This window comes from Strigops habroptila, chromosome 10 (assembly GCF_004027225.2).
Source record: "Strigops habroptila isolate Jane chromosome 10, bStrHab1.2.pri, whole genome shotgun sequence".
NCBI lineage: Eukaryota > Metazoa > Chordata > Aves > Psittaciformes > Psittacidae > Strigops > Strigops habroptila.
In genome coordinates, this window is record NC_046359.1 from 34,975,833 (window position 1) to 34,998,698 (window position 22,866).

Genomic DNA, 22,866 nt, shown 5'->3' on the forward strand with positions numbered 1-22,866 from the left:
GCAAAGGGAAGATGTAAAAGAAATGATAGTGACTTGTATGATCAGTTTTGATGCCCTGATCTGATGTAGGCAAATCTTTCTTTCACCAAGCTCAAACCCAGCATTTACTTTCTCACTTTCTCTGCTGCCCATTTGTAGGATGGGAACAGCTCACACCATTTTACCCTACTGGGGGCAGGGGAAACAAGGATAAATTCAATGAGGGATGCAAGTGTGTTAGGCAGTGTATGAATGGTGTGGTAAGAGAAGCTCTGTCAAAGGTACAGCATTCATCCAGGCTGCTTTCTTATGAAACAACTGAGTTCAAGAAACGTGGATAGCTCCTGGCTCAGGAGGGCACACACAACCGGATGCAGCCTGACCCTGGTTCCCCCGTGCCAAGAGCTGGAATGACAGCAGCGTGCTCTTTCCCCCACCCAGATTAGCAAGACCTGCTGGGACAGAACAGGAGAGTGCAAGTGAGAGGAGGAATGACAGTGCAGTAAGTATAACTATTCCTTTCCTTCTTGAAGATGCTCAGGAGAAAACCTAATTTAGCGATGTCTGGAGGAGGGAGGAGCCCCTGACTTACACTTGAGGGTTTTAGGCCTGAAACTAGGGCTGAATACTTCTAAAAATAGGGGGGGAACACGACCCAAACAAAAGGGAGTGTGTAATGCAACAGCAGGACCTCACCCAGCGCTGCAGTGCTGAACATGGCATCACATTGAGCTCTTTAAATAGATTCTAGCACAGTGTGAGCTCACTCAAAGCCTGTCCTGTGCTGTGCCAAAACTGCAGCTGTGCTGGGGTGTGAGGTGCCTGCTTTCTCCCTGCCATGAGGAAGACTACAAAGCATTCAGCCTCACTGAAAAGCATGGGGCACACAGGAGAATACTTGAAAATGACTGGGACTTCTTCACATAGACGTATTGCCCTCCTGTGGCTGCCAAGGAGCATCTCTAATGCAGGAACAGGGAGACAAGGACGGAGGGAAACAATAAAGCAAACTATATATTCAACTTAAATCAAAACACAGTTTGAGTTACAAAGAAGAGGAAGGAAAACACCCTGTGTGATTAACTGGAAGTACCTAGGAAGGCAAGAACAAAGCAGAGGAATTTACTGGGAGATCTCCTAATTATTCTGTAAAGACAGTGAGTCTCGAGCTACTGTTCAGAGTCCTGTCACCAAGTGCCATTTACTCAGAGAGATGGTTCAGCTAACTTCATCCGGATGCCCCATGGAGGAGACTGCACAAGCAACTGGTGCAAAGAAGATGTGGGAGAGCAGAGCACTGCTGCTTTTCCCTGACTCTGATAGACGTGTGCTATGACCTTCCTGTATCTACTAAGAGAAGTTGGCACAGCTTCTACAGTGTTCATAAAGCTCTTGCTGAGACACCTCATATTGCAAACGTGTCCCTTCCTCTCTGTGAACCAGGAGGAGATGACATTTCTAGCACAGTGTGACTGCTCTCTGAGGGACTTGCCTTAAAAGCCTGATGTTAGGCTTTATGAATGAGACCTCGAGTACCTGATGAGAGCTGCTGGGGAAGCACTGCATTGTTCTGCCAGGAATGGCCCGTGTCTTGTACTTTATGACTGTGCTGCTTCTTGTGCACCCTCTGCAGGCAGAATGCATCTCCAGTCTCTCATACACAATAGACACTCTAAACAAAACAACCCCAAAACAAAACCAAAAGCAAGTTACATGGCAAGAGGACAAAGCACTAAGCACAAGCAGCACTGCGTGCTCAGAAGGTGACAGTGTCACACTGGCTGAATTGCACATGCTTCTCATAGAGGCACCAAGTGATGCAAGGAGGCCACGCATCTTCCACCACCGAAAAGCTTGGGTTTGCATTGGGCAGGCTTACCACCCCATTTTTGCTCATGGACTTAGCCTCAGTCTTACACATTAGAGATTGGTGTGTGCCCAAGCACCACTTGAGACTAGACGCAATGAGACACTTATTTTAGACTAGAGGAGGAGTGGGTGTGACAGGGATCATGTAGGAAAATGTCAACACATGACAACTTCTTCAGGACTTGAGGCTGTGGAGTGACACCTGCATCAAGAGGGGTGTCACCCCAGCCTACCTGACAGCAGTGCTTTTAGGGGGATGTGCATCAGTGGGAATATTGGGATCTCTTCAGGGTGAAAGAGACTGCAGTTGAGCAGAGCATGCAGCACGTTGAAGTCAGTGCATGAGCACAGGAGACAGACAAATGCTTTGCTCATTCAAGTTCACTAAGTCAGTGTCTCATGTAGTAGCCAGCTAGGGAGCAGGGTAAATCCTGCCCTCTCCAGTTCCACATCTTAGGCTATGCTGCACAGTATTAACATCACAAACAAAACTTCACTTTATGCACAGGTGAAGATGGCCAATGAGATGAGAAATCACTCGATATCATTTTAAAACTTGTGTGTATGTGTGTATATGCACACAACCACACAGTGAATATGTATATATTTGTAGTAAACACATAGGAACTTTTACACAGTTAAAACCATTCCAGTATGTACATGATATATTCCTACCACTCACCAGGACAATACATTTTGTTGCACTGACAGAATCTATTGCTCAGATGCCTTTTAAATTACAATTTTTATCAACTATGCAGGATTGCTCAGTGGAAAGCCCATCTTTGACAAGCACAAATCTGCAGCAACCCACCAGCTCCAGTAGTGATCCTTCAATATTTGAAGGTATTCCCCCAGTTTCCTTCAAATACCCACTCTGCTTTCACAGAAATAAATTGTTTCTAATAATATGCTACAACCCTGTTAAACCAAGCAGGATTTTTCCTCCAGTACATACAAATAATTCACATCCTCTCTACACCATGCATTGCAAAAAGTAAAATCATCGTTGCAGTATTCTGATTTGGCCCCATAACTGGTTTAAAAAACACCCAAAAAATAAAAGGAAGAAAACCCAACGCTCACACAAACCTGAAAAATCAGCAGACAGGGCTCTACTGATTTACATTTCCAAAGGAAATACCTTTTAGTAATAATTAACTCTGCAGCTGTTAAGTCCAAACATTGCTCATGTGAGAAATGAGGACAGAAAACTAAACAAAGAGCAAACTGAGACACGCACAACTCGTGAAAACCCTGCCATGTGTTTGCATCACCTGCGGGATGGCCTTGTTAAATACCAAAGTAGGTGTGCTTGAACAAGCCTATTGCAAAAACCGCTGCCTCAGAAATGTGGAGTTCAAAGCCTTATCTAAAAAGTATGATGAGAGATGAAATTCTGCATCTCTCTGTCACCGCATTGTTCACAAAACCTTGCACCACGTTACGTTCTGAAACACTGACGTTGATGAGCTGTCAAAGAAAACAGCATCATCGACACGCGAGTAAAAAGAAAAGGTAAAAAACCCCACAGAACTTGGCTATTTGTAAAAAAATGACTCTCTGAAGAGAAAGCAAATGATTTTAAAAGGTGGAGAAAACAGTCAGGTCCAGCCAGACCTGTATATTTTACACTGTGATTCTTGTATTTCTTTCTTTTAATGAACTCGAGGGTGTGGAAATATTCCTAGCATTAAAGATGCCTTATGTAAGGAGCAGATTGCAGTTTGCACCTCTGTCTTTTGATACAAGTTATGACAGGGTAAATAACTGGATTAAATTTTGTAATAAAAAAAATAACCTTTAAACAGTACCAAAAACTAGGTAAACCAAGTCTCAATCCTTGTAAGAGGACCTCTTCAGAAAGGGAAGGTAAATCCTCCTTTGAAGTAGTTACAACAACGCACAGAAATGAGACTAGAAATACACGTAAGAAGTTACAGGTCTGATTTACTGGAATTGTGTAGTAATTTCCACCTAATGGTAATCTGAGGATTGTAGTACGGACCCAGAAAAAGATTTCCAAAAAGGTAAAATGCTGGCAGGAGACAGGAAAAAAGTATCTGAATTCCCACACTGAGGATCTAATGTGCTGGACCAGGCAGCCCTGTCTTCATCAGCTGTTAGCTGCGGTGGTGGATGCGTTCAGAACATCAGAAGCCTGATGTTTAAACATCCCGACCACCAACATTCCTGCCTAGATCCATCATGGCTCACTATATCAAAGGTCAGAATAAATAGGGATTTGGGACAATTTCAACAGAAGTTGTGTGCACAGAAGCCAGGTTATGCAGTTCACCCTCACTTCCCTCCTGCTCACGACCACGTATAACACCCTGCTCTGTTCTGTGCATGCTGAGTGCTATGCTTCTCTAATTACAAGTACAGTTTACTTGCACAGCATGTTTGCACTACACTTCCAAAGTGTTAAAAATCCTAGAGTACAGTTAAACTTGATTGCAATTCCAGGGCTTAAAACACTTTAGCTTCTGGAAGCACAGATCAGACCCTCCACACCTCTTCAGTGTCCCATGCTACATCCAGGTTTCTGTGCTCGCAACAGCCAGTGTACACATCAAATAACATAAAGTAACACTCTGACATCAGCAATGAGCCAGGCTTTTCCCTGGAGTCCCCGAGTCCTGTATATATTAGATTTTTAGTACACATCATGTCACAGAGTTAGTGTTTTCCCTACAAATATATGGCACTAAGTGTAAAACTTCAGCACTTATTCCAAACAGTGTAACCATACTTCACAGCAAAGCTTTCAAAAGAATCCTCTAACTCCCACCTCTTCTAAATATACAGCTGGTGGGAGGCCAGGGTGTCCATGAATGGTCGCACAAGGTTGTCTGTAGAGAAGTAAAAGACCAAGCCAAAGGTGATGGAGATGGGAAGAGCAGGCAGTGCTTTCTTAAAAACAGCCAGCAATAGAAGAGTTAAGCATAAACCCTGCCAGAGAGGAGAGATAAAAAACACAGAGATATAGTAAGAAGCCCAGAAATGTATCAACAACCTAATATACAAATAAGCTATTTAATTAACCTAATATACACATAATAAGCTACACTGTGCAGCAACTGAAGCCTGCCTGAGCTACCAGCAGCATGAGATACATTTGCCCACAGCTTCACCTTTCACACAAGTTGGCCAGGCATTTTCTTCTGCAATCTTGAGCACAGCTCTTTACTGAGAAAGTGCTATAAACAGCTAATGCTGACATACAGCTGACCCCAAGAGGCTCATTTAGTTACAGATTACATTTTCTTCTGTGCCATTACATATGAAGTACTGATCCAGCACATAAGAGCACTTAAATCCTGGTGAACTGCATAGATAAGGACTTCCACTGGAGGACTCTTGATACACAGCAGCGTGTACTTCTAACGCCTTCCCAGTTTTCAAGGTCTCTTGAGGTAAAATAAATACATATATCCACAGCAGCGGATATAAAAATATCTGTTCTTCTGACTGCATTGCATTCTATGACAGGTGAATTCTGGTTTTATCTGGATAGCAGGCCAAGGTCTGGTTTTTGGAGCATGTGTGAAAGCTTTGGCACATTTTGGGTAGACAGTATGGCTAACAGCATTTAGGTACGGATTCCTTCTCTCATCTGAGCCCTTTTTAATTCCTCCGTGATGACAAATGAAGGACACAATAATTCGTTTTCTTTTACCTTCTAAAAATCCTGCCCTTGCCCTGCTGGTTAGTTTCCATGAGAATGCTGATGTAAACAGCAAATTCCTAGCAGTTATTTTCTATCTAGGTGGAAGCTCAACAGTGTGTGGTCATTAGACCTGGCAGGACTGAGTCCTTCAGCAGTTACAGTATGATCATCATCTGCTTTTACTCATAATTTCCATGGATTTTTAAGTCTCCTTCCTTCCAAGCTCAAACACCAGGACAAGACAGGTCTTCATCCTCTCATGTAGCAGTTCTCCTTAGCATAAGGGAATTAACCTTTTCAACAACACTTGCTGATAATGTGCACTTCATGATACTGACTCTTGTGGCTGTCAGAAGTCCCCAATCTTTTAACACTGAAGCAAACACACCAACAGTTCAGTTGTAACTGGTCTCCCTGAGGCTGTTTCACCTCCACCATCTCCACACTTGGCTCTTTTCTGGTAAGTCCATACCATTCACCTTCAGTGGCTGTTTAAAGCCTGTCTCTATAGATTGGGTGGTTTCTCCTAAATATCCATCATGTTACCTGCAGTGATTAAGCAGTGCTCAGCTGCCGGTACTTCTGGCAACACTGCTGTACTAAAGAGGGTATAACAGTTATTAAAAGCTTGCTCACTTACTATGAGAATGGCTACAAAGCAGGCCAGCGTGGTATTCCAGTCTCCACTCGCTGTGGCTGCTGCTTTCCCAACAAGCACACTGTAAAATATGAAGTCTCCAAGGCCCAGCTTCACACCCCCTGAGAGAAGTGGGAAAAGAAAACAAGTGTTAATTCCACTCCTCCTCGTCTGCTTCCTCCTGAACAAATTCTTGTCCCCGGGGGAGCAGGTGGGGGTTCCTAGTCCTGGTTCCAGCCTGGACCCTGAGCACCCCCCATGCTACTGAGGAGGCTGAGTCTTCCAGCCTCCTCTCGCACAGTTGCTTTTGCTCAGCCTCATTCTCTGAGGTGCTTCCCTGAGCTGCTTTACAGATGTGCCAGTTAAGGAAGTGTGAGGATGGAGAGGGATGGGAGGCAAGGGGAAGAAGGAACTGTGTAAATAGTCTGTATAGCCAAGAGATGTCACTGGAACTGCAATCCCAGAACAGATTCTGCAGCAGCAAGTAATATGCAGTCAGATTCAAGACCTTTGTTACTCAGCAAGACACAACTCTTCAAATCAATTGCAATTAGACTAAACTGGGTTACAGTGTTACCCACAATGAGAAAAAAGTCAGTTTCTGACTGTGACTACACTGAAATCAAGGTACAAAGTTTCTCTTACTTTCCTCCTCCTCCAGCTCCTCTAGAGAAGTGATGGGGCGGGTTGGAACAGGACTCCTTGTCTCCGACATCTGAGAGTCTGCATGTGTAGAGCTCCCGTGGTTGTCTCTCCCATCCTCAGCTTGGTTCCACAAAAATAGGCCAAGACAAGCAGACAAAAAGAAACACAAGAGGTAGCTACATTTATAACTTAACACATGAAATCCACACTGCTGTGAAACTTCCCTGGAACGGGTAAGCTCTTTGCTTCTTGGAGGTGTGATCATCAGGACCAGTCCAAGCAGAGACATTTAGCGGCCTTGAGGAAAACATGTGTTATTATTTGCACCAGTCGGAAGCGTGCGTGTTCACAGCTTCTTTGGCAGCTACCCAGGAGCTCAATGGCTTTAACAGGTGAGTACATATGCAGAACTAAGCTCTGCACAGGCTAGAATGACAAGTGAAGTCAAAACGCATTCCCACATCGTTGTATCTTTGGGGTGGAGGTGCTCAGGTATTCCCTAACTGATCATATGACAAAAACGGATGACTAAGAGGACTGCCATTTATGAGAAAAGTTCTGCCCAGAATCACACTGACATTGGAGCTGGGGGTTCACACATAGAAAGTGGACACATTTCATTGTTCACTGATTTTTTTCCCCTGTTAAACACATCTAAAACAGAGCCCTTGGTAGTGCTTTTGGAAGCAGCCAGTCTGAGACACAGTCCTCTATCTGACAGTTCTCATTTTTCAGAGGCAGTCATAGAAACTTTCCAGTCCATGTCAGTCTGACAGGATGCTGCTGCTGCAGATGCAAGTAGACTGCAGTGTGGGACACAGAGAGCTTCCACAGAGGCATTCTGTACAGCTCAGCATGCTCTTTCAAAGCAGGGTTGTGTCCCTGCTGTTTGTTAATGTGTCAGCTGCTTTATCCTGAGATAAGCAGCATGTTCAGTTATCAAACCTTAGCATACATTTACTGCTTTAACATAAAAAGGTACTGTCATTTCTGAGGTGCAACAAGGCCAGATGGGAAATCCTCCCAACACCACAAATCACATTTTATTCAATCACCTTAAAACTGCACTTTAATGTGCATGTCAGGAAGACAAAAGCAAAGGCACACAAATTGCCACGGGACCAGCCAGAATGTGAACTTGCTACACCTCAGCTACTGTTGGGTAACTGCCCAAACATAAGCCTTTACCCAAGGGTAAACGTAAGGACGTTCATTTTCTTCAGCAGGGTAAGCCACGCTGCACCTACAGCTGGGTAAGAGCGTGTCTGCTCCATGCCAGTGGCCTGAACACAACATGCTGCAATGCACTTAAGTTCAGCAGCTCATTGGCATTGTATTTATGAGCCTATGTTGTAATTTACTATCCCCAGCTAGTTAAAATACAACCCCCCTCTAGCCCGCTTTCAGCTCTGACTTCAGTACATCTGAAGAGGTGTTGAACAACACTTGTTTGGTTTCCTGTTTGTGGTTGGTTTAAATAAAAGCAGCTTGAAAACTGGAGCTTTCTACATCATCTGGTCGTCTTTGCTGCCAGGCCTAACAGCAGGTTTCAGAACATCACCAACTTCTGCAACCACTGAAAAAATGCATCCCTCAGGATTCAGGGGCTTACATTTACTTGCAGGCTCAAACATACACATTATTTCCACAGGACAGTGCTCTGTACAGAAGGGTAACACGCAAGCAAACCTGCATCCCACGTCTGCTGAGTTGGTCCTCTTGCTGCTGTGTCTGGCTTTGCCATTCCAACTGTCCACATCATAGCAGCTAGAAGCAAGAGAGAAAGTAACCAGCTGCATAAAACATCGGTCGCTATAGCTCAGAGGAAATAGGTATTTAGCTGTCCCTAAAAATACACACTTTTGCCCCTGTAAATGCTTTTAAAATGCTCACTTTTAGGTGGTTTCCCTAGGCACTTGGAAGGTAAGGTGGGAGAAAATTAAGGCAGTGCATTCAGTTTTTAAGAAAGTCCCAAAGTACAAATAGGTAAGAGTCAGTATAGTCATCTCTGCAGGCTAAAGAACACAAAACTCCAGAACTAGGATCCTCATCTCCTTTGTTTTCTTCAAAGACAACAACTGCCCAGGAAACAACGGTAGTACAAAAGGTAACCAGAGGTTAACTTACACAACTCACTCCTCGTGTTCTGCTAAAGGTAAAGCACACAAGGGAGGGATATGCAGGAACTGTCTAGTTTTAGGAGCACTAGTTTTCTCTCTGCCTATTTGGTTTGGTTCTTTCCTGTCAGAATATCAGCTATTTCTGTTTTGGTTCCAAGAACAACTGAAGGATGTTTGGGAGTTTATTCTTGACATGGACCCCTAAACTAAAAAGGAAGACAAACCATTTGGAAATCAGTGGAAGGGACTCAGATCAGTTGTTTATTTAAGTGTGCATCAGTCTTCCTGTTTTTATAGAAGCTAAACTAAACAAAATAAGCCAAAGCAAACACATTGCCTGGTTTTCCACAGAGTCAGCCAAGGTGATGTTTTTACATCTAGAGGGAGCCACAGAATGTGGTCTTGCAATGGAGACACTGATGTTTTGCACAAGATCTTTTTGTTCAGTAGTTATTATTTGTTGAATCACATTCTCCTTTAGAGAAACTCTTGTTAACTAAAACATGTGCAGAGGGACTTTTTCCAAGGGCCTGTAGGGACAGGACAAGGGGGAATGGCTTTAAACTGACAGAGGGGAGATTGAGATTAGGTATTAGGAAGAAATTCTTCCCTGTGAGGGTGCTGAGGCGCTGGCACAGGGTGCCCAGAGAAGCTGTGACTGCCCCATCCCTGGCAGTGTTCAAGGCCAGGTTGGACACAGGGGCTTGGAGCAACCTGCTCTAGTGGAAGGTGTCCCTGCCCGTGGCAAGGGTTGGAACTGGATGAGCTTTAAGGTCCCTTCCAACCCAAACCACTCTGTGATTCATCTAGATGGCCTCAGGTCAGTATAAAATAATCTCCAGTAAAAGGGAGGTGAGCTGAAGCCAACAGAAGCTCTGCTTGGAGCATATAAAAGCATTTATATAACATTAAATGCTGGGGGCGGGGGGAAGATCAATAAGGTTGTAGCCATCCTCAGCGTTGCACTGAACACCTGCCAATAGCCATTCTCCTTACAACTGATGTAATGCAAAAGTCACTGATGTCCACAAATCACTTGAGTTCAGGCCCCAAGAGTGTTGAGTTGCCTGCCTTCCACCTATCTTAAGTACATATATACCTTTGGATAAGGATACCAGACACCATCACAGTTAAACAGCCCAAGAAAGCCAGGGAAGAGACAACTGATTCTGTTTATAGAGCAACAGAGCCTTTTACAAAGCGAGCAGCCACACAATGAACAATAAAGCACTGCTGTCCATAAAGTGCACAGAGCAAGAAGGGGCTACGGGAAGAATGGAACCTCATCACACGTTGGAAGTGTGTCTATAAAGTGTATGCACAAGGTAGAAGTGTATTGAGTGGCATCATCACAGAACTTTGCAAAGACTACTGTCCATCTAACACAGGCTTTTGTATGCAGAACAAGGGGGCACGTTCTGCACTGCCTTCATGAAAGGATAAATATACTTTTGAACATTCAGCTTCATGAGGCAAATGGAGGCTTCCTGTGGCTAATTAGAGTTGGCACCATTCTAATTGATAAACAAGGCCTTCTATAAATGGTCTGTTCCAGAACATAAATGCACATCAATGTTGGGGCAAGGAAGTAACTAAAATAGTGCTCTTCGGTTTGACACAGAAATAGGCTGTTTAATCTGGCTAAAAACATTAACATTCTGATCTTACTCACAGGAATATATTAATGCAGGAAAAATGGGCTCATTTCTCTCCTGTGCAGTTTCTACCAGCATTCTCAGTGGCCCCTTGGGACAGAGAACAGCCATCAGATCTGCAAAAAGAAAAAGGCCAGACAATCTCATCTCAAACTATCATGCATATTTTACATTCTTTATCTTTAAAAAGCTATTCTCCCCTCAAAGTTACATCTATCAATATTAACTGGATGATTTCCTAAATGGCAGTTTCTGCTGTTCAAGTCCCTGAAGATGCTGTTCACTTAAAATACCATTCCCAAGCCTTAATGTAGTAGTTAAGAGTTTTCATTGTGCTAATCCTATAAAAAGCCTCTTGAGAATAACACATTATTTCTTTGAAAGTAGATGACAGCATTATATCAAGGTGTTAAATTTAATTAGATGAGGACTGGGAGTACTTTGTTCACATTCCACAACCCACTGCTACACACACTGACTCTGTGTTTCACATGAATGCAGTTCCTCTTTGCCTACCCTCTCTCCTCCACCAGAGCTCCTCACCAATCTGAGTGTAACCTCCCAACTACCCCTTGTTCTGCAGGTTCTCTTGAAACTTGTTACTCATACCAAAATCCATGATCTCTTGATAACCACAAATGGAACCTGCAAGACTATTAGGTTGCTACTGATAAAAATCCAACCACCCCCACTATGCAGTTAGATGTGGTTCAGTACTTCCCCAACTTGGCATTTCACTCTGAAAGACATGGTAGGAATACAGTATATGTAGGAACAAGTTAGCATGAGACAAGCCAGGGAGCCAACTTAATTGCCCATCTGCCCCTTTCTAAACCTGTTAGCACCATAAGGTTGTTTTCTGAATGACATCCACGGTCCTGAGATTGCCTCAGGGTAACCTCTCCATGAGCCACACCTTGAGAGTCCCAACCCAGACTTACCATAGATGGAGATTGCACCTAGAATCACCCATGCTGACCACTCAGGTAGATATTTAATGAAAACCAGTGCCATTAGAGCACTGATCATAATGAGATATGCTTGTTGGAGCTGCAAGGGACCTTTCCAGTGGATGCAAATCATCCCAACAGCTCCAAAATTCCAGATGACTAAGAACAGAGTGGGGTAATCCATGGCCACATTGTATGTCTTCAGTACTTCACTGGAATACAAGAAAATTTAGCTAAGCAATACAAGCAGCTGACACACAAAGCATCCTACTAGCTATAGTTAAACAAGCCTCCTATTACACCAAGAGGAGCAGGATAGAAGCAGCTCTCATGATGAAAGGGGAACCTGCCTTGCGGGCACTGGCTGCTCATAGCTCTCTGTTCCTCCTGCAGGAGATGGACATGCCATGTGTGCAGGCAGTCACCACACTGCCTTAGTCCTGAGGTCAGCAGTGATTACAGTGGTTTGAACAGACATTTCAAGTCTTAACCAAACACAGGCCTGCAGCCACATGACCATCTGCAGCAAAGAAGCCATGTGAGAGTCATCCCACCAGATGAATGATGCTCACAGTTAAAACTGAAGAGTTTTAACAAGTGTCACCTGCAAGTTAAAAGCTTGGTTGTGCCTCAGCTGGGAGCTAAGGGAATGAGCTTGAAACAATGCAGAGAAAAAGGCAAAACAAAGCAGAGAACCAACTCAACACATCAAGTTCCTTTCCCTTTGTTTCTCAACGTACAATTCAGTGCCTCTGTACTACAAGGTTCAGCCTGTTCATTTCATGCTCACAGTACCACTTCCCAGTGATTTTTCTAGAGCAGGCACTGTAAAATCAGGCACTGCCTATTAAAGACTTCATTTGCCATGTTGTTATTTTTTTCCATTGATTCTAACAGTTCTTAAACCTCTGTTTGGAGAAGGGGAGACATTGCTCTCCTTGTTCAAGTTAGGCATTTTCTGCACTCTGAACTGCCAGGTTACCTGCACCATTCCCACTTACCCGAGATATATGTAAGTAAAGAGGAAGAGCAGCATCAAAGAGGACAGGATCAACCAGCCATGGATGAACTATCAAGGACAAGAAGAGACAGTGATTGAAGGGACTGTTACCCCTCACACAGGTTGTAGGGTTGCATCCACTATTGAGAGAGCTTTTATTGTCCAGCAGTCTCCTTCTGCACTCCTCCTCCAGCTACCAAAGACTCTGCCTTCCCCAATGCCAGTGAGGGAGGAGGGACAGCCAGTTGCCCCCAGTTCTCCCAAACTCTTTCATTTATATTTTATCCCTCGGTGTTTGTTTTTGTTGGTTTGGTTTTGGGGGTTTTTTTAGCCTCTTTCCTATCCATTTCCATGGGTATCCATATCCTGGCTCCTAGCTCAGACAGGTGAGCACATTCTCTCTGCTTGGTGGAGAAGAGGAGGAGGAGGGGTTTGCCCAAGGCTATAGAATATCTCTGTCTCAGGGCCAAGTTTAAAACACAGCAATGGCCAGTGCTCAAATGCTGGGCTGGCACAACATAGAACAACTCCCTGGGTACCACAAAACCTGAATAGGCCTTTCTCCCCAAAGCCTTGTCCCTTCCACCAGAGCCTCCACGGGCAGGAAGAATATCAGTTCCCACAAAGCTTGTCTGAAACTTCCCAGGAGAAGGCATTCACAGAATGCCTTACTCAGTCCACATGCACAAACCGCAAACCACCTTGGTCAGATGGAGAAGACTCAGACGTGACTAACACAAAGTAGCAGGCCTGGTTTTTAAGAGCCTACCATTAATGACAAAATAACAGCAATGCGTATTCAGGGGCACAGCTCTATCACCTCTGACAAAGGCTGTTGTACAAGATGCTTCTTGCTGTGACTAAGATGTGGACTAGCCAGTGCGGTGCCTGTATTTCTCACTGACACGCAAGCCCTACTTGAACTCAAGTTCGCAGCAGCTAGGTGGAAAAGGCTCTGGCATGAACACTTTACCTTGTAGCAGCGATATTTATAGAGCAGAACTAAGAACACGGTCATTACGACGATGACACTGATCATGATGATGGTGTTCAACACCGAGTTCAAGAGACGCTGGCCCACAGACGGGGTATCCTCACTGAAAGGGGTGTAGATCCTGCAGTATAAAGCAAAAGCCATATAAAGTATATATATTCTCTTCTAACCAACTGCCACAGGATAAAGCCAGCCCTCTCCATGTGTGGGAAAGAAAGGGAGGCAGGACTGCCAAGGACAGCAAACAGAGTAGCCTCTGAAGTGGCTGGGCTCCAGTTAATTATCAACTAAAGATTAGTGGTGTCTATCAAAAGCACATTCCTACAAGAAGCTGGGGCTGGCAAAGCTCTAAACAAAGAGACATAGAGTTTAAATGACTTCATTTTAGTAACTTCTCTCCGGGCCACAAATTTTTATTGCATGCTTTGGATCCTCTCCATGATAATTATAAGGCTACCTCCCAGGTGCTGTCCTGAAAGGGGGTGACCCTTTCTTTCCACACTTGGTAGGAGAGTCTTGGGACTCTTTTATCCCTTCTCATCACCCTGCACCCTACCCTTCACCCCCCATTTTGTTTCCTTTGGTTCAGTTCAAGGGACCACAGTCCCTGTTTCTCCACCCGACATGTGAAGCACAGTTAGAGCCCCAGGAGTGCTCTCAGGCACAGTCAGCAAGAGCTGTATCAATCGTAATTGTATGAATTATGTATCCACACCATGAGTCTGTGAGAACCAGAAATGTCATCAGGAAATGAGACACTCATCCAAATGAACATGCTATTCCCTGATCGCTGCCAGCTGGTGAGTGAACAGATGAGGAGTTCAGCCTCAGCCTTTTATGTGCAGTACAAACTTCCTAACAGCCTTCCAATATCTGAAGCGGGCCTGCAGGGATGCTGGAGAGGGATTCTTCATCAGGGACTGTAGCGATAGGACAAGGGATAATGGGTTTAAACTTAAACAGGGAAAGTTCAGGTTAAATATACGGAAGAAATTCTTTACAGTGAGGGTGCTGAGGCACTGGAATGGGTTGCCCAAAGAAGTGGTAAATGCTCCATCCCTGGCAGTGTTCAAGGCCAGGTTGGACGGAGTCTTGGGTGACATGGTCTAGGGTGAGGTGTCCCTGCTCATGGCAGGGGGGTTGGAACTACATGATCTTAAGGTCCTTTCAACTCAAACCATTCTACAATTCTATGATTATTATGCTGCTCATAGGCTTCACTTAGGGCGCCCTAATGACAGTGCAAAAGCATCAGTATAAACGCAGGTACGGAAGGACTTACACAGATGAACGTAGCATACTTTAGTAAGATCTTTGTACACCTGCACAGCCACCTTTAGCTGTGTAAAGGTTCTCCCAACCTGCCAAGGAAGCACTCTGCATACACAGAGTGTACGTGGAACCTATGTGTAAAGCTAGAGATCCCATGTACTCAGAGGCTGTTTTGAAGACCCCACTTACAGCTGCCCGTTTTTCTCCGTATAGAAGCGCACTGACTTTATGGTGGCGACGACAACAATCATACAAAGGGTGACAGGCACAAAGAGCATGATTACATGCTTTGCTCCATATTTCAGAGTCAGTTCCTCCTCTTCATTTTCCAAGGCGCTTCCTCTCACTGGAACACCTGAGTCAGACATTTCCCGTTCAGCAGTATTGTTAGGGCTACGGCTGCTACCTGTTCGCCTCTTCTGAAAAGAAAGATTAACAAGTATGTAAGACACTTCTTTTCTTTGTGTTCAGAGCTTTATTCCGCTGTATTTCATGAGACTGCTGTAGGCCACCACAGCATACCAACTTGGCTCATAACAGAGAGGTACCAACTGAACAATACCATTAGAAATTCCATTGCAAACAAGCTGCATTGGAGTTTTTAAACCAAAACTATGAGTATCTTGGGGCCTCTTCAAGTGCCATACAGATAGGCACATGCACATGAAGGGCAAGATGCCCAGAACTGAGAAGAAATGTCATCTGAGGTGGCATAAGCTTGACCAGTTCCTCCCCCCACAGCAATGCTGTGCTTGCTTTACCCTGCTGCTTCACTGGCAGCAGAACTAGACTCTGTCCTAATATTTGCTGCATTTGACCAGAGCAGACAAAAGGTTTCTGGCAAAACAAGGAGGCTGAAAAGGATATCCTGCAAGAGTCATATGTGCATCAGGTCCTGATTAAAAGCTTCTATCTGTAAAATTGTATCATTACCAAAAGGGAGGAAAAGGGAGGAGTATATATGGAGATTAAAAGGGGGAAGAAGTCACAGTAGAGGAAGTGGGAACAGGCACTGCTGCTGCTGGCTGAGAGTGAGAAACAACACTGGCCAAAGCAATCCTAGAAGCCAGCCTGCTGGGAGGGACTGGGGGGTAGCAGGACTACATCTATCACCACATCCCATTTCTTCACTCACCGGGAAGGACTCACACCTACCCTGTGTGCCTGCGCCTCCCCGGCTCCTGAGGCTTGCAGGCCATCCTGGTAGGAGGGCACCGGAGGGCTCTCTGCAGACATCAGGGATGTTCTCTCATTGCAGGGCTCCTCCTCGCTGTCCGAGTTGTTCATGAATGTGATCATCGTTGCTTTCCCAGGGAGCACTCAGGAGGGGCGCAGCCAAGCACTGCTCAAGGCTGAGGAGACAAGCAAAGCAGAAGGAAAGAGGAACAGTGAATGCTGCAGTGCAAACGACTGGAAGTCTGAAGAGGGGGCACAGGGAGGCTACAGCACGCGAAGTAACTCCATCTCCTTCTAACAGCTGATTTAGCCTGCTGTCACCCCAGGCATGACAATCCATTCCATTAAAGTCACTGTGACTTTTACAGTCAGTGAGAACAGCAATTTAATACTTCTTTTTCTTTGCCTCAGCTTTCACAGTTGCTGCCTCTGTTTTCCCTCTCCCATTAATACACCTTGATTTCCACAAAGGAAGTTTCCCAGTGCTTAGTGTTTGGTTTGCATCGGCCAAACAAAGCTTCACGTCAGATGCTGGCTGCCTGCTATAAAGCTAATAGAGCTCAGCTCTTACACAGCACTCCTGCAAGCATCGCGGATAGCACAAGTTTCTTAGTAACCCAGAGCCTCACATTTACATAAGCCACTAACCAGGAGTTACGCGCTGTTTTGACTGGTTATTAACCAGATTAATTTTATAAGCAGCTCTTCTTTTTGCCCATGGACAAGGAGAGGTTTGTAGAAATGGGAAGACCTGTCTTCCTTAGGTGAGGGGAGATCGTGAGGGGATAGGAAAGGCGGCCATGAGGGGACATCATGAGGGGAGAGGTGGGGTGGTCATGAGACGTGAGGGGGCAGGAGGGATGGCCATGAGACATGAGGGGAGATCGTGAGGGGAGAGCAGGGGCAGCCGTGAGGGAAGATCATAAGAGGAGTGATGGGGCGGTCATGAGGAGAGATCGTGAGGGGACAGGAGGGACAGCCATGAGAGGTGAGGGGAGATCGTGAGGGGACAGGAGGGACAGCCATGAGAGGTGAGGGGAGATCGTGAGGAGACAGGAGGGACAGCCATGAGAGGTGAGGGGAGATCGTGAGGGGACAGGAGGGACAGCCATGAGAGGTGAGGAGAGATCGTGAGGAGACAGGAGGGACAGCCATGAGAGGTGAGGGGAGATCGTGAGGGGAGAGGAGGGACAGCCATGAGAGGTGAGGGGAGATCGTGAGGGGACAGGAGGGACAGCCATGAGAGGTGAGGGGAGATCGTGAGGAGACAGGAGGGACAGCCATGAGAGGTGAGGGGAGATCGTGAGGGGACAGGAGGGACAGCCATGAGAGGTGAGGAGAGATCGTGAGGAGACAGGAGGGACAGCCATGAGAGGTGAGGGGAGATCGTGAGGGGACAGGAGGGACAGCCATGAGAGGTGAGGGGAGATCGTGAGGGGAGAGGAGGGACAGCCATGAGAGTTGAAGAGAGATCATGAGGGGACACCATGAGGGGAGAGGTGGGGCAGTTGTGAGGAGAGATCATAAGGGGACAGGAGGAGCGGCCATCAGGGGAAATAGTGAGGTGACAGGAGAGGTGGCCATGAGGGGAGATTGTGAGGTGAGAGCAGGGGCAGCCATGGGCCGTGTGGGGTGGCCATGAGGGAGAACTTGAGGGGAGATGAGGGGTGGCCATGAGGGGTAGGGGTGGAAGCTGTATAGTGTGGGGCCACTATGATGGGGCAGATGAGGTGTGGCTGTGACTGGAGATCATGAGGGGCAGCCATGAGGGGGGATCAGTTTGCCCTCAGTGACACGGTTTAGTGGTGGGCTTGGCAGTCCTGGGGTAACAGTTGGGCTCGATGATCTTAAAAGTCTTTTCCAACCTAGCTGATTCTATGATTCTAAAGCTTTTAAAGCTGTAATATCTACAAGAACACTTCTCCTCTGCAGCATTTTACCCAAGCCCATGTGTCTCGGGAAATACATCCAACTCGGAAGAGGAAGCTGAAGAAGCCACATGACTTGGATGCAGTCATTTAAATCTGAATCATGCATTCGCAGTCCGACCAGTACAGCCTGCTGTCTGCCAGGCAGCTTGAAAGGTCAGAGTGGATGCTTTGGAGATCTCGGAGATATTCTTGCTTCTCACTGAGGAAACTGAAATTCACTTTGGAGGAAGGAAAGAGGGAGGAGTGGGACGTTCCCCTTTCCTTCACAACCTCCGCAACACATCTGGCACCTTCGAGAAATCTTAGAACGTCAGCTCCATCTGCCCAAGTGAAACATTTTTCAGACATCTGCTCCTCCCCTGCCTTCTCCTCAAGCTTTTTCACATCATTTTGTTCCTCTTTTAGTGATAAAAGTGGTGCAGTTACAGAAACAAATGCAGGGGTAGCCCTCAAGCCAAACCTGTCTGCAGTGTTACTGAGTGAGCTGCGTAACACCTGCATTTGTCTGCTTTTTCTTACAGAGCCTAAAATCTCCAGTCCACGCGTTTAACACACCCTTTAACTGAGCACATGAGGGCTTACAATTTACAGCTGAGAGCCTAGATTTTGGTTCAGTTACAGGATTCGGGCCTTTAAAGAAGCTAGGTACATAAAGTCATCCAGTCGTGACATACTTTTGGGTCTGTGAACAGGCTAAGTTATGCATGCCACGGGATCTGTTACCCATGGAATTTAAGTAACTCTTAAAACCTTCTGCCTGTGTCAGAGACCAGGGAAGAAATAACTAAAGATTTACTCTTTGATAGTTTGGGACTAATATTTAGGTTTTAACAACTCAATGAAAATATTAAAGAACTTTTTCTCCCAGTATTTAAGAAACTGCCACACAATTTTTACTGTACAAAAACACAGCAATTCTGCAGAGGATTTAGAAGGGACAGCCAATTAATTAGTCTACTTTCAACACCCTAGTTATGCCCACTGGAGGAGTTAAACCAATAGCAAAACCAGAGCTAATTACTAACCTCCACAATTACCTGGAAAAAGAATTTCATGCTGTAATACAGCCAGTTTTAAGCTGGACATTTTCTGCTATTCTCCCTCAACGAGGATATGGACAAATGCAAAGATGCAAGAACACTTCTGGTCAGCAAGCAGACTCAATCCTGAACACAGCTTTACTGTCTCTTGTTTACAAGGCTTTGGTTTCAGTGAGGGCTGACACAAACAGACCCCAGCGTATCTGGGATTTTACAGGAGCTCCTGTGGCAACAAGCCCTCAACAAATCCTCAGACACTGTACTCACGGCTGCTTTAAATGACCTAAATACGTGGTCCTCCCAAAAGGGTTGTCCCACCACCCTCTGTGTCTCTGGTGCCAACACCAGGTGCTCTGTGTAGCTGTTTTGAGAAGACGATAGGCACTGTTTTCCTTTGCTTTCACAGAGCCAGGTTCCAGCAGGACCAGCTCCCAGGCTGGCTATGTGAGCAGCCCCAGTGCCCTCAAGAAGCACAGGGAGCATTGGCTGGGCTGCTCCCCTCCCAGTAGGGTCAAGCCTTACAGCAGCAAGCCCTCTGCTCTGCTCACTCCCAGAGGGACCAGCAGCCCACCCTCACCTCAGGCCCGCAGCACCTATGGCAGCGTGGCTCTTAGCTAAGCAGGAGCCCTTGACATACGGTTCACAGAGGTAGGAACACTTGCCCTCTCCCTCTGCCCCCCACAGACCCAGTAGCGAGTTTGCCTGATGTTCTATTTGTTCATGAGAGCTGCATCTTCAACTGGCACCAAGGCTGTGCTGGCTGCCAGAGAGAGCTTTGGTTTAAGCAGTGTGGCTTTCAGGGGAGGAGGGACAGGCTGGTCACTCTCACCCATGTACCCAGCGCGACAGCACCCTCTGGGCTGAGCCTTAACCTGGGGGCTTTCATTCCGTACAGAAAAGGAGCCACAGAGCACCAGGCAACCAAGAAAAGGGTGTTACAAAGCCACACTGTTTCCTGGTATCATTTCACCAGTTAGTCTAAGGGAAGAGGCCTTGTGGAGATGATTTCTGCCTCCCAAGGATGCTGGATACCCCATAATGGAAGGCACAGGAACCTTCTTTCCTACTCGTGCACATGACACCAAATGTACTCATGCACACTGACTGTATTTTCCTAGACTGAGCTGAAGAGGGGGAAGGACAGGTCAGGAAAGGAAAGCACTGAGCTGAGACAAGCATGCTCCTTTCTGGCTATAGCAACAGGAGGAGCTTTCAGGTTGGAGGGCAATGTAAGCTGTATCATTATTCACAGAGAGCTACAGAGCATGGTCTACCAAATACAGTAAATAAAGTAGTTGAACAGCATGTGCCAAACCGTCATCAAAACTGACCCAATTGGCTGCAGGGTATCAGACAAGGTTTTCCTTTTTTACCCTTCTGTGGAGGGATTCAAACCATTAGGTCCCATTCCAAAAAATCATAATGTTTAAGAGCCAAAAGACCAAACTCTCAAAACCAGATGGCAAAAAAGAAAGGGGACAAAAACTAGGTCAGTAGTAAGTGCTTCTTGTAACAGAGCAGCTGAGGTGGGAATACAGCAACTCCTGCTTTACAGCAGCCTTGTGAAGCCTGCAGGAAAGCAGGAGTCACCATTTCTCTCTTTCCAGATGTCCTCCATGCAAGGGACCTCCTTTCTCAGCTGCAATAAATCAGCTTTATGGGTTCTGATGAATCTGGGCCAATTCACACTAACAGTAGGATCTGGCCTCAGTTTGCCTTTTAATTTCAGCCTGCAGCATCACTGTGCTGCAAGCAAACCTAAATCCTTTGCATTTCATCCATCACAGATAATACCAGTACAATGTACAGTATAGAACAGCTGCTAGAGCCTGGCAGAATACTGAATAATCTACTTGACAGTTAAAATTCCTGCTTTTTTTATATGTATGTATATATATGCTATAATTGATGGCAATTAGATTAAGAGAATTAGTTTTTCTTTGCTGTATTTAGATCAAGAGAAAGCTGTGGGCTGACAGTGACAGCCTGATGTTCTCTGAAGTTTCAGCTGTAGCAAGCACTGCTGTTGGGAAATACGAAGAAGAGGAAAAAACTTTGAAGGTATCCTAAGTGCTGGGGCCAAAATTAGGAGGAAAGATTTCCAGGTTCTTGCCAATAAATAAAGCCAGGGTGTGCATGCTGCTAAAATAATGGGGGACTTGGAACACACCATCTCCGCGCTCAAAACAGAACTTGTAAATGCCATTCACTTTCAGCCCCAGGACACAAAAGAAACACAAGATATTACGAGAAGGTGTAGAGATTTATAGCCCTCTTCCTGTATTTTAGGGCACACCACGCTAGCACTGCTTTCTTTACTCCCACAAGTAAGGTACAGCACATGGCCCCAGAGGGCTACTTCGCTGGCAGAGCTGAGATCAGACCCTCCCAAGGAGGATCAGAAGGATTATTTTGCCAGCACTAAGCCCTAACACACTAGCAGTCAACTCCCCCCCTCCGCCCAGAGGCACAGCCCCGCAGACCCACCGACACCCGCAAAGCCTCAAAGCCTGGGTCAGAATTCACACGCGGGAGCAGCTACTTGCACCCGTCCTACCGCTGCCAGAAGTGACACCGGGGACACCCGAGGACACCAGTGCCGGGGCTGGGTTCCTGCGCTCTACCTGGGTGCCAGGGGTGGCCTGCCATGGGGACACGGAGCCCAGGGCAGCACTTCCGAACCAAATCCTGGGTTGAAGGCAGGAATGCCACCGCCCAGGAGAAATATATCGACATATACATGTATGTTTATGCCCATGTATGCACACAAGCACACATAACAATATGTACTTATATATACACATATATAATAGGCGCATATATAGAAATACACATATGTATACACACACAGAGATGCAACTTTCCGCAGAAGCAGCCAGCGAGGCTGCCGGAGCTCCTTCCCCATCACAGCCACTATGCCGGCCCCCAGCGTGAAGCGAAGCGGAGCGGAGCGGAGCGGCCTCACAAGGCTCCAGCAGCGCGGCGACCCCGAAACCCTCTCACCAGGGCCCGCCCCGGCCCCTCCCGGCGGGAGGGCAGCCCGAACCCGCAGCCCGGCGGGGCAGTGCCAAGGCCCGGCTCAAAGCCGGTCCCCACCGGAGCTTCCCCCACCGGCCGCCGCTGTTTACCTGCTCCCAACGCGGCATGAGCTCCGCTCTACTCCTCTCCGCTCCCATTGGCTCCGGCGCGCTCTGGCTCCAGCGCTGGCCAGCGGGACGAGCGCGCACGCCGATTGGCCACAGCGGCTGCCGCTCGGCGAGCGTCCCCGCCTCCTACCCAATGGGAGAGAAGGGTGGGACGAGGGACTGCCAATAGGAAGGCGGTCCTCGCCACTCTCTCTCTCTGAGGGTGAGGCAGCGGGCGTGGTGAAGCCGCCATAGCGGGGCGGGTTGGGCCTGGGCCGCTGTGGGCCGGCGGGGCTGCGCGGAGCAGCGCCCGGGAAGGAGCTGTGGCTCTGAGCGCCGCTGTCAGGGCTTGTTCCCTCAGCAGCAGCCCTTGGGTGGCCAGGCGCTGCCAGTGGTTCTGTGGAAACGATGAGTGTACCGGTAACAGTGAGCTCTCTGGTACAGCGCCCTCAGCTTCCCCTCACGGGTAGTGACCATCCTGGAGGTTTATAGTGCCGGTGAACGGCAGATCTAAACTATTCGCGTGAAAATGCCTGGCTTTACACCCATAATTGACGTTTTTACACGTCATGTAACTGAGCCACGGGCGATTTGAAGGCATTTAAATGCTTGTCCACAGGCTTCAGTAAATGGGAAAGCCATGCGCTAGTGCACATCCCGATTGGAATGAAAGAGAACGGGGGAGCATAGAAGAGTAAACAGAGAAACAAGAGGAAATGGCCACAGAATGGTTCTTTTGGAGTTACGTCTGACCTCGGCTCGGTTTATAGCTCAGGGATGAATAAAGGAAAACTACAGAC

At 46.7% G+C, this 22,866-nt stretch overlaps 1 protein-coding gene across 3 annotated transcripts; it reads right to left on the reverse strand.

The window, feature by feature from the left end:
* Window positions 1-2,392: 2,392 nt before the first annotated feature.
* Window positions 2,393-22,154, reverse strand: PSEN2 (presenilin 2). Of its 3 annotated transcripts, XM_030500162.1 has the most exons (12): window positions 21,787-21,962; window positions 19,141-19,144; window positions 15,950-16,146; window positions 14,984-15,213; window positions 13,502-13,643; window positions 12,530-12,597; window positions 11,520-11,740; window positions 10,596-10,694; window positions 8,493-8,570; window positions 6,804-6,923; window positions 6,162-6,280; window positions 2,393-4,803 (listed from the first exon to the last, which is right to left on the reverse strand). In XM_030500162.1, exons 3-12 carry the CDS (start codon window positions 16,091-16,093, stop codon window positions 4,648-4,650), a joined length of 1,377 nt encoding a protein of 458 aa, XP_030356022.1. In that variant the 5' UTR covers window positions 16,094-16,146; window positions 19,141-19,144; window positions 21,787-21,962; the 3' UTR covers window positions 2,393-4,647. The 3 variants fall into 3 exon arrangements, with proteins under 3 accessions (XP_030356022.1, XP_030356021.1, XP_030356024.1); XM_030500161.1 differs by lacking the exons at window positions 19,141-19,144; window positions 21,787-21,962 and adding an exon at window positions 22,070-22,154; XM_030500164.1 differs by lacking the exon at window positions 19,141-19,144 and having other exon boundaries at window positions 21,791-21,962.
* Between the last annotated feature and the right edge of the window lie 712 nt (window positions 22,155-22,866).